We start from the raw sequence: 11224 nt of genomic DNA, 5'->3' as shown, positions 1-11224 counted from the left end.
GAAGTGGGGAGACATTGCAGACTGAGGAAGTTGTGCGAGCAAGGCAGGAGCCCAGAATGGCCCTCTGCAGGGCTGGCTGGAGCAAGTGCAGGAAACAGAAACCTAAAGACAGGCAGACGCGCTTGGTCTTCATGCTGGGACCCAAGGCACCAAGCAAAAAAACAGGGAGGTCACGGCCGTACCGGGTCCATGTTGTATTCCTTACACTTGCCATGGTCAGCGGACATCCCCAAAGATGTCCATGTGTTAGTGGGCAGAATGAGGAGGACCTCAGGACCCCAAAACCTGCTCTAAATGGGTTCTGCCACCTGCCACAAAAAGAGGAAACATTTAGTGTGTAAAACTTTCAATAGAAAAGAACTTTAATACAGTTAGTGTGCAATAGAGGGAAAGAAAATACAGTATCCAAATAAAACTCCCAAAGTTACCCATTCCCTTGTGGATAAATGCCCAGGCAAACAGGGTTGGCCCAAAGCAGGACCACTGAGCCCCAAAAGCTTGCCACGAGTCTAAGGCCCCATCGGGTGAGGGCCCATAGGAAAGGGGCAGAAGGGGCCAGGGAAGTCTGCAAGGAAAGGAGCGAAGTCAAAATCCAAGTCAAGATAAAGGCTGCCATGGTCAGCTTCCCCACAGGTCTCTCACCCACATCTGTCTTTCAAGTATCCCCTTCCACGTCCCTCAAGTCCCTGGGCAAGTCCAAGGCTGAGGAGTAAGCACAGCTTCTTCGACTATCTCTGCTCCATGTGCCTCCTCCAGTCCTCTCTGCTTCCCTGCCTTCTCTCTCAGGTCCTTTTCCCAGTCTTTTCCAGCTTCTGATCGCTGCTCAGCTCCGCCTTCCCATGGGTGGTGCAGGGAACCTGGAACCTCCCCTTTCTGTGCCTGTCACACCGTTATACCTGTCCCAGTCCCTAGAACCTCTGCATTTTGCAGCTGTGATAAAGTTAAGGATCTTGAGGTGGAAAGGTTATCCTGGATTATCTAGGGGGACCCGATGTCATCACAAGGGTCCTTAAAGAGGAAGGGGGGGGGTCAGAGTCAGAAAGGGAGAAGTGACAATGGAAACCGAGGTTAGAGTCCCATGGAATACAGGTGGCCTCTAGACACTAGGAAGGGCAAGAAAACATTCACCCCTAAAGCCCCTGAAGGAACACAGCCCTGCAGACACCTTGATTTCAGGTGGACGCCCTCCGGAGCTGCAAGATAGCAAGTAGGTGTTCTGAGCCAAGCTTGTCATTTGTGGCAGCACCCATAGGAAACACATAGCATGAACTCGGGCCCTGCTACCTGGGCTCAACTCCCAACAGCTCTCACCAGCCAGAAGACCTTGGGCAAGTGGCCTAACCCTGGTCTTTAAAGTGGAGACAGTCATGGTGCCTGTGGCAGGGAGAATAATGGAAACGCATGAGACAGGACACGGCCTCAAGATCATTAGCACACGCTCACGTCCAGGCGCGCGTGGCTCCGCGACAGGCACACGCGCTGAGAAACGCGTCAGTTGGCCATTTCATCCTGCGAACATCAGAGAGGGTAACAGCTCAAACCTGGATGGCCCAGCTCACTACACACCTGGGCTCCACGGTGCCGCCTGTTGGGGCCCCCGGTTGTATGTGGGTCTGACACTGCTGGGAAGATCAAGTAATGTGTGACTGACGCATCGTCATTGCACAAGGTCTGCGAGGAACAGTCCCAGCGGTCCTGGGGCCTGGAAGAGGTGGGTCTGTAGTGGGGAGGCCAGGGGCCGCAGCGGGTAGAGAAGGGACAGCCTGGCAGAGGCCCCCCGAAGCTGGTGAGTGCTAGACACGGAAAGGAGGAAGAGGCACCCCGGCTTGGAAGTCTGACAGGGGCTGGCATCCAGGGAAGGCTGGCGGGAAGAAGGCAGGTGTTAGTAAAAACAAGAATACATTTCGTGCGCTGGGAGCGCTCGCTGCGTGCAAAGCGCCCACTGAGCGTTCTGCTTGCTCGATGCTTTTCCCTCTAGTCCCGAAGGCGAGTTTGGTGACTGTGAACGGCCACTTTACAGAGCAAGGGTGAGGCTGGAAGAAGGCAGACCTGAAAGCCAAGCCTCGGTTCCCTTTGTCCTGCTGGGGTGCATGTGTGAGGGTGGGGTTCCTCATGTCCAGGCCTCTGCTGAGTGTGTGCAAGGGGGGTGGAGGGAAGGGGCCAGGTCAAGGTTACCTTTCAGTTAATGAGTAATGAATCTGGGGGAGAAGGGAAACCCAGGCAGCCTGAAAGGGGGGGGGGGGTGGGAGGAGGGAGCTGACTGAGCGTCGCAGAAACAAGTTCCCAGAAGGCAGTGAGGTGAGGACCCTGGAACTGAAGGGCAAGGTGGGAGAGAGGCGCCCCAGCTGCTCTCAGGCCTGGCGGTGCCTCTGTGAGGAAAAGATGGGGGGTAGGCTGCACCCAGGTCCTACCCACCCAGAAATAATCATCTTTCCCCTTGTTCTCTCCTCGCTCTCCAGCTAGAATTGCCAGGCAAAATAGAGGACACCCTGTTAAATGCGAATTTCAGATAAACACTCTACTAGCACACCTTTGTCCTGATGCTTGATACACTTGGCATCAGCCCAGGTAAACAGATCTCCCTCCCTCCGGGGCCAGGATGCTGGGCCAGGTGATCCAGACAACTGCAAGCACCCTAGCTCCTTTCATTGTCGAAACAGCAGGAATTATTCTCAGTCCCATTGCTCAGCTAGACTGACCGAGGCCCCGGAATCGAAGGACCAAGCCCTGTATGGAGACGGCAGGAATTGTTCTCATCAGAGCCTAATGTTTAAGGCTGTCATGAATCCAGGAAATGGTATGGGTTTTGTGAGGGGTGAGAGGGAGGAAAATAGAGGAAGTACTGAAGGGTTGGGGGATCTTAGCAGGCACCTTCACACATTTCAGAAACTGAACCCTGATTCTGGAGAATAAGCTGGTGTTTGCATACTCCTCCTTAAAAAAAAAAAGGGTGTCGCAATCAAAAGCAGACAGAGGCCAGGTTGGTTCTGTTTCCCCACGCCTCCCCTACTATCGCCCAGGGACACAGCCAGGAAGAGTGTGGCTTACAGGAAATCAGAGCAAGCTCCCATTAACCCCTTCCACGGGCCAGGGGCTCCCCGCCTACACACCAGTCTTGCCTCCCGCACCTGGGCTTCACCTGCTCCCCCAGATGCTCAACCTCGCTGGGAACTGGGAGAGAAGCAAAATAAAATGACATTGGGGCAAAACTCCAAGTTGCCCAAGCCTGGAGGGAAAATGACGATTTTACTCAGGGCTGTGAGCATGTAAATCAATATAACTGTGGACCGGAATCCATGGATATCTAGAAAGATTGCTAATGCAGGGAACTTTGAACCAGGGTCGTGTCCTCTCATCGCTTAAGTGTCGCTTAAGTTAACCCCGTTGTAGATGAAGAACCTGAAGTTCAGAGTGGTTTATCAGCAGCGTACCCAAAATTCACCACCAGTAAGTGTCCAAGCTGGAAGAAGAGACAGGGTCAAGATTCTTCCCTGAGGAGAGCAGGGCTTGTGGCGATGGAGGTTTATCCAGTGGCAGAGGATCATGTAGTAGGAGGCAGTTGCAATAAGAATGAAATTCATGCACTAATATGAAACAACTCTCAGGTACATTGTTTATGAAAAAGCAAGGTGTCACCCAGGGAAACCAGGAAGGGTGCACCCATATTTGCTTTTAAAACCTGTAGGTGGTTGTAAATGCATCCATCTCTGAAAAGAAACTCAAGATTTGTTTATACGGTCCTGCCTGAGACCTGGCTAACTGGCTGTATCCACTCATGTACCTGTTAGATGTTGAACCGTATGAATATACTGCCTATTCATGCACACAGATTAAACTATAATTTATAATAAAAATATACTAAGGTAGCAATGGGAACTTTCATCAGTGATGACATTTGTTAACCACCATAGCCACTCAGGCATCCTGGCAAGGGTAGATGAAGGGAGATCCAGGCTCCCCTTGGCCTAGAAAACATGCTGGATAGTGAACTCCTGTGCATACATTAAAGCCCAGATGAAATGTCCCCTCCTCCAAGAAACCTTCCCTGATGGCCCAAGAAGCAGAGTTTTTCTTCTCCACTGAGGAAAACACCATACCATGGAGCTAGGAGTGTCAGCACTAGACTGGACTCCCAACCCCAGCGTGGCAGACTCTGGAAGTGGGACTCTGGCCACCAGCATACAGATGAACTCATAGAAAGGGTTGGGCTAACAAATGCACAAACAAAAGTGAGTTGGAAGGCAGATATATTGGGTGGGGGTGGGGGTTTCTCTGAACTTCAGTGTCCCTCCATTACAAAGTGGGTAGAACAGGGAAAGGCCCCTGTAAGCCAGGTGGCCATGACCTCAGGGTAGGGCACAACTGTGCTCGCATGTTGCAGAAGGACATGCCCTTAGGTTATTTGCCCCAGGACGTGCTGGCCCCAGGGATTGAAAAATGTAGGAAACAGTATTGAGAAATCTGGGGCAGCCCCAGAGGGGGGGAAGAGGCTGTGCAGAGCTGAGGGTTGGGCTGAGGGTTGGGTGTGGGGGAGCCATATAAAGGCAGTTCCAACTGGCTCTGCTCACTCCTCCCCATCCTCTCCTTTGTCCCTCTGTCCCTCTCCCTCACTGCCCCTGCACCATGGGGCCTGCCTCAGGTGCCAGCCTGCTGCTGCTTCTACTGAACTGTCTCCCCCTGGCCCAGGGAGATCCCATGTGAGTACTCTAGATCCCACCCCAAACAAAGCCACTTTGGAGGTGGCAGGGTATAGGTAGGTCCCCGCTAATTCAGGGTGCATTTGGGTGTCTGTGGGTGCAGAGGTTAATAGGTTGGAAAGTTAATACATTGGGGCTGCCTGTGAGTTCCAGTGTTGATGAGCTGGGTGTTTGTGAACGTCACATATTGTGAGAGGAAGGGAGAGTGTGGATGTTTATACAACCGCTCTGTAGACTTAGGGTGTTTGTGGCGTTCACACCACACACTGGAGAGGTTTGAAGTCTCAGAGGTATGGATGGACCTTACAGGATTTGGGAGTTTGCAGTTTCAGGATTTATGGGTTTCAGTGTTCATGGGTTTACAGATTTAATTTATGTTGGCTCAGGGTGGGAGCAGATTTGGTTGTACTTATAAGTCTGGAGTGCTAGAGGTCTAGGGTGTTTGTGGATTTGGGGTTTAGAGGTTTAGTGCATTTGAGTCCAAGTATGTAAATTTGGAGGTATATGAACGGACTTGGGGGTTTAGGTGATTGTGGCTTTGGAAATCTAGAGACTTAGGGGAGTTGCTGGTTCTGGCTTTGAGGTTCAGGGTTGAATGTCACACGTCATTGGATCCCGGCCAGGGCCAGAGGCTGGGCAGCTTGAATTAGCGAGGGCTGGAATCTCAGGGGTCCTCGGGATGACTGTTGCACCTCCATGCCTCCCACTGGCAGGTACTCCATAATCACCCCAAACATCCTGAGGCTGGAGAATGAGGAGATGATGGTGCTAGAAGCTCACGACATGCAAGGGGACATTCCTGTCACGGTCACCATCCACGACTTTCCAGCCAAGAGGCAAGTGTTGTCCAGTGAGAAAACCGTGCTGACAAACGCCAATGGTCACCTGGCCACAGTCACCATCAAGGTAGGTGCCCACCGCAGGCCGGCCTCAAGGACCACCCCCAAGGACCACCCCCTCTGTCTAACTCTTCACCCCAAAGCCCCTCCCCGCTCTCGGCCCCTCCCCCGAGGAGCCCGCCCCTTTTATCTGGGTTTCCGCCCCGTTCCAACCAGCACCTCCCATAGCCCCACCTCCAAGAGCCCCGCCCTCTTAGCCCCACCCCTACAGAACCCCACCTCTTCCGAGCCCCTCCCGCCCATGACCACCTCCCATTCTGAATCTCCGTGGCTTTCTGAGCTCCTCCCTCTCCACATCCCCCCCTGTTTCTGAGGCCCCACACCTGCCAGAGCCCCTCCCATCTCTCATGCTGCGTTTTCTCTGAGCTCCATCTCTCTCTGAGGCTCCTCCCCAAATTCAACCCCCTCCCCTGCTAGGCCCTTCCCTCTGTAAGTCTAATTTCCTTCTGGGGTCCCTTCCCCTCTGAGCGCTCCCGTCCTCTGAGCCCCCTCTCTGCTTCCCTAGTCCCATCTCTGATCCCTACCTTATCTCTTGCTCTTGCTCCTGCTCTCAAGACCACTTGTCTCCCCAAATCTGGGCAAACCAAGGGGCCCAGGGAGGATGGGTAGACTCCGTTGGAAGGAGGAGCAGGCCTGGACCTCTCCCAAGACCTAACTGTTATAGGGCAGCCCCGATATTGAACGGGTTGCCTGGCTGTGGGTCCTCACCCGCGCGCTTACAAGGGACTTATGAATACTCCACTACAGGCACACACAAAAGGTTAATAAAAGGTTTATTTTCAAGGGAAAAGGAAATAAGGAAAATGGACAACTCAGGGAGAAAATAGGGAAATAAAGTCTTTAATGCATCCTACCCGATCCGCCGACCTGGAAACCCAAAGTCACTCTCAGAGCTGGCCGGACGCTGCGAGCTGGCGGAGAGCCAAAATGGGGGACCCCCCCCCCCAAAGCCCACGTGTCTGGCTTTATCCCAACCTGGCTGCTTAACCCCACTCTCAGGTCCCAGCCACCTTCCCTTGGGTGGTGATGGGATGTGGAGTTCCCAGTGTCTTTGGCTTTGGCCTGGGGTGGGGGTGGAGTCCACAAAGCCTGTATGGAATCAGCTTTAGGACAGCCTTTCCCCCTAACATAAGGACTGGACTGTGGGCGAGAGGATTGGGCATTAGGGCCCTAATGGCGCCTTGGTCTGTGTCTAGCTCCCGGTCAGCCAGGAGTTGAAATCAAATAAAGGGCACAAGTTTGTGAGTGTCCTGGCGACCTTCGGGAACAATCCGGTGGAGAAGGTGGTGCTGGTGAGCCTGCAGAGCGGGTACCTCTTCATCCAGACGGACAAGACCATCTACACCCCAAGCTCCACGGGTAAGGGAGAAGGAGGGACTGGAGAGGGCGGGCTGGGGATGTGGGGAAGCACGGGACTCACCAGGCGCTCCCTTTTTCCCCCAGTCCTCTACCGGGTCTTCACCGTGGACCAAAACCTGCTGCCCGTGGGCCGGACCGTTATAGTCAGCATTCAGGTACCAGCTTGATGACAGAGGGTGCAGGAGGGATAGCCACAGGCGGAACAGAGACAGGAGAGACAAAGAGAGACCTTAAAAAAGCTCAGCAGTAGAACCTGAGGGGGTGGGGGGAAGCAAATATTGTTTAAAAATGAAAAATGATGTAAAAAGTTAAAAAAAAATAAGAAAAAATTAAAAAAAAAAGTTCAATAGAAACTCAAAGGCAAAGAAACATGTAGAGGCACAAACACAGGGTGGAGACCCAAGGAGACAGTATGGAGCGATGCGTGCTCCCATGTTTTGGTCCCGCATACAGCCCTGGACACTGCGTCACTGTGGACAGGTCACTCACCGTCCTGAGCCTCAGTTTCTTACCTGAACACTGGGGTGATGGCGGACAGGTCAGTGCAGCCTGTTCCGCCCACTGCCGCCAGAGGGCGCCTGCTCAAATGTCACCCATGCCCCAATTTTACAGTGGGGACTCCTGTACCCCCCTACCCCCCCACACACACTCCACTCTTTTCTTCCTGCCTTCTCTTTCTCTTGTGAATTGGATGTATTTGTTAATTTCCTCTTCCCCTATTTACCTTGATCTTAAGCTCCAATGGGAAGGAATTTTTATCTGTTTGTTCAAGGCCTCATTCCAAACCAGCACAGTCACTGACATGCAGTAGAGCTTAATAAAAACATACTGGAAGACGGGCAGCAGGGAGAAGGAAGGAGCAGAGAGCCCCTGGCAGGGGGAAGCAAGCGGAGAAAGAAGGGCAAGGGGAGGGGAAGAAGAAGCCAAGGCAGGAAGAGGCAGGTGTGACCCTGAGGGTCTTTCGGGGGTATTTGTCGAGATCAGGCAGAGAACACGCACTGTGCTCTGAATGCCCTGAGCTGGCTGCAGGGATTCCTGGGGACTGTTCTGCAGGGAGCAGAAAGCACAGAAACCTCCACGGCACAGGTGCTGCCGCCTGCAATCGGATGTCCGGGTGTCATGGAAGCACCATATCCACAGTTATCCTGATTTCCCAGAGGAGCCAGTAGGAACAACCATCTCTCTTTGGCTCCTGATACCTAACTGCGGGCAATGTATGAAATAGTATAGGTATTTGACCAAGCCACAGGAAATTGCTATTCTTATAGGTCAAAAACCTAAAGTAGGCAATGATTCAAATGCCCCAAAGTTGGTAATTATTACTACTTATTATTAGTTATTACTTGGTATTAGTAGTATTCAGAAAGAAAAACTATGTCCCAAGCCAATGAGGTAGGGATGAGATTTAGCTCCTTTTTCTAGATGTGTCCATTGAGCACAGAAATGTTAAGTAACTCAGCCAGGATCACACAGCTTATAAGTGGCACAGCGGAGATTTGAACTTGGCTTCATGTTCTTCATCACTGACCCTATAAGCATGGCACAGAGAAAGTCCAGACATGGAGAGGGAGAGAGGCTAAGTGTGGTCTCTGAAGAGCCATGTGCCTCCCTGTCTCCTCACAGACCCCCGACGGCGTTAACGTCAAGAGGGACTCCTTGTCTTCTAACAACCAGGGTGGTATCTTAGCCTTGTCTTGGAACATTCCAGAGTTGGTCAAGTATGTCATGCCCTCCCAGAGGGGGTTCAGGGCTCCCCAAACCCAAGAGAAGGGGTGGGGGGCTGCAAGGCCTTGTCAGATCACTCACCTGCGTTCCCTCCGCCCCTCCCCCACCGGCCCCCAGCATGGGACAGTGGAAGATTCTTGCCCACTACGAAGATTCCCCGCAGCAGGTCTTCTCCGCTGAGTTTGAGGTGAAGGAGTATGGTAAGAAGAGAATGGAGCTTGGAGCAGGGGTTAATGCTGGGCCCAGTGCTGCCCCCCAACCAGTGCCATCTCTCCTCCCAGTGCTGCCCAGTTTTGAGGTCCAAATAGAGCCTGAAGAGAAATTCTACTACATCAATAACCCAAATGGCCTGGAGGTCACCATCATTGCCAGGTGAGGAGCTGTGGTGGGAGCAGGTGGGGACCAGGTGAGGAGACAGGTAAGTACCAGGTAATGGACCAGGGGAGGGTGATGTGATGAGCCAGGGAACTCTGGGTCACTACAAGTAGATTTAGCTTTTCAGGAGGGGAGAATCTGAGACTCTCCTTCCTGGCAGGTTCTTATATGGGAAAAATGTGGATGGAACAGCCTTTGTCATCTTCGGCGTCCAGGATGGTGACCAGAGGATTTCACTGGCACAGTCCCTCACCCGAGTTGTGGTACCTGACAGAGCTCCCTCTGAGCTCACTCTGAACACCCTCCCTCTCCTCTGTGTCCCCTCCCTACCTGATCCTTGCCTTTCCCTGAGTCCCATCACTTCCCCCAGATCGAGGACGGCACTGGGAAGGCGTTGCTGACCAGAGAGGTTCTGCTGAATGGCGTGCAGCCCTCCGAAGCCAACGCCCTGGTCGGGAAGTCATTGTACGTGTCTGTCACCGTCATTCTAGATTCAGGTGAGACCTTGTCTGAGGATGGAGGCCCAGAACCTCCATATGGTCCAGTATGACAAGGGTGGCTTTGGGAGAAACTGACGGGGGGAGTCCTGTCTGATGGGAGAGGCCTGGTGCTCGGGGCAGTCCAGGAGCTCACCCTCTTGGCACCCCCTGCCTCAGGCAGTGACATGGTGGAAGCAGAGCTCAACGGGATCCCCATCGTGACCTCCCCCTACCAGATCCATTTCACCAAGACGCCCAAGTTCTTCAAGCCAGCCATGCCCTTCGACCTCATGGTGAGACACAGGGTGCAGCAGACCCTCACCCTGTTCCTGAGCTTTGGTCAAGCCTGTGGGTCTCCCTGACCCCACTTCACCTGCCCCTGTATCCACAGGTGTTCGTGACAAACCCCGACGGCTCCCCGGCCCGCCGCATCCCCGTCATGACCCAGGGCTCTAATGTCTTCTCCTTGACCCAAGATGACGGTGTGGCCAAGTTGAGCATCAACACACCCAACAACCGGAAGCCCCTGAGCATTACTGTGAGTCTGGACCAAGCCTCGGGACCCCACACCAGGAGGTGGGGGACTCTATTCATACAGTGGGGTCCTGACATTTGCACAAAGGGATCCTGCCAAGTGCATAGTGAAGTCTTTTTTGTTTGTATAATGGGATCACGCCATTTACAAAGAGCTACAGAGAGGTGCCTGCACAGTGGGGTCCTCCTTCTGCAGGGGGGACCTCTGTGATTACGTTCAACCAACCTGAGGAATCCAAGGTCATCTCCCCAGCTCCCCAAGATCCTCAACCTAAGCCATCTGCAAAGTCCCTCTTGCCACATAAATAAAGTACCATATTCCCAGGTCCCAGAGGTTAGGATCTGGGTGCATTTGGGGGGCCAGTGTCTATCCCTCTTTCCCCACCCAGGTACGCACGAATAAGGAGGATATCCCAGAGGCACAGCAGGCCACCAAGACCATGGAGGCCCAACCCTACACCACCCTGGGCAACTCCAACAACTACCTGCATCTCTCTGTGCCCCGAACGGAGCTCAAACCGGGAGAGACACTCAATGTCAACTTCCACCTGCGAACAGACCCCGGCCTGGATGCCAAGATCCAATACTACACCTACCTGGTCTGTGGCTTTCCGGAACCCCCAGCCTCCCCTCCTTTCTTTTCCAGCTCCCCCAAGAGCCCTCCCAGATCCTGGATCTCCCTCACCTTCCAAATCCTTGCCGTCTGTCCCCCCAGATCCTGAACAAAGGGAAGCTGTTGAAAGCTGGACGCCAGGTTCGAGAGGCCGGCCAGGACCTGGTGGTGCTGCCCCTGCCCATCACTACAGACTTCATCCCTTCCTTCCGCATCGTGGCCTATTACACAATGATTGGCACGAACAGCCAGCGGGAGGTGGTGGCTGATTCCGTGTGGGTGGATGTCAAGGACTCGTGTGTGGGCACGGTAAGCTTCACCGAAACTCTCTGAGCCTGTCTTGGGGCTCCAGCTGGCCGCTGCTTTCTAAGTCTTGCTCCCTCTGTCTCTGCCTCTTTGCCATCTTCTGAATCTATTTCTCTCCCATGTCTGCTGGGCCCCGGCCTCTCTCTCTCCCTTTCCTCTTCTGCTTCAATCTCAGTGCAGGTGCACCTCGTGCGGTTGCACTGGGCAGATACATCGGCTTTTTACACATTAAAGGTT

General features: G+C 53.4%; 1 protein-coding gene across 1 annotated transcript in view; it reads left to right on the top strand.

The window, feature by feature from the left end:
• Positions 1-4537: 4537 nt before the first annotated feature.
• Positions 4538-11224, top strand: part of C3 (complement C3) — a 30431-nt gene continuing 23744 nt past the window's right edge. Inside the window, exons 1-13 of the mRNA XM_037505212.2 lie at positions 4538-4697; positions 5411-5603; positions 6793-6955; positions 7040-7110; positions 8579-8673; positions 8798-8880; positions 8962-9052; positions 9216-9318; positions 9426-9552; positions 9712-9827; positions 9926-10072; positions 10458-10667; positions 10784-10990. Coding sequence (XP_037361109.1) covers positions 4624-4697; positions 5411-5603; positions 6793-6955; positions 7040-7110; positions 8579-8673; positions 8798-8880; positions 8962-9052; positions 9216-9318; positions 9426-9552; positions 9712-9827; positions 9926-10072; positions 10458-10667; positions 10784-10990 — 1680 coding nt within the window. The 5' untranslated portion in view covers positions 4538-4623. The remainder of the gene's footprint in view (positions 4698-5410; positions 5604-6792; positions 6956-7039; positions 7111-8578; positions 8674-8797; positions 8881-8961; positions 9053-9215; positions 9319-9425; positions 9553-9711; positions 9828-9925; positions 10073-10457; positions 10668-10783; positions 10991-11224) is intronic.

Source organism: Talpa occidentalis, unplaced genomic scaffold (genome assembly GCF_014898055.3).
Source record: "Talpa occidentalis isolate TD23 unplaced genomic scaffold, MPIMG_talOcc4v2.1 talOcc4.12, whole genome shotgun sequence".
NCBI lineage: Eukaryota > Metazoa > Chordata > Mammalia > Eulipotyphla > Talpidae > Talpa > Talpa occidentalis.
Note: the sequence above shows the minus strand (reverse complement) of the source record. Positions and strands in the feature narration are given on the sequence as shown.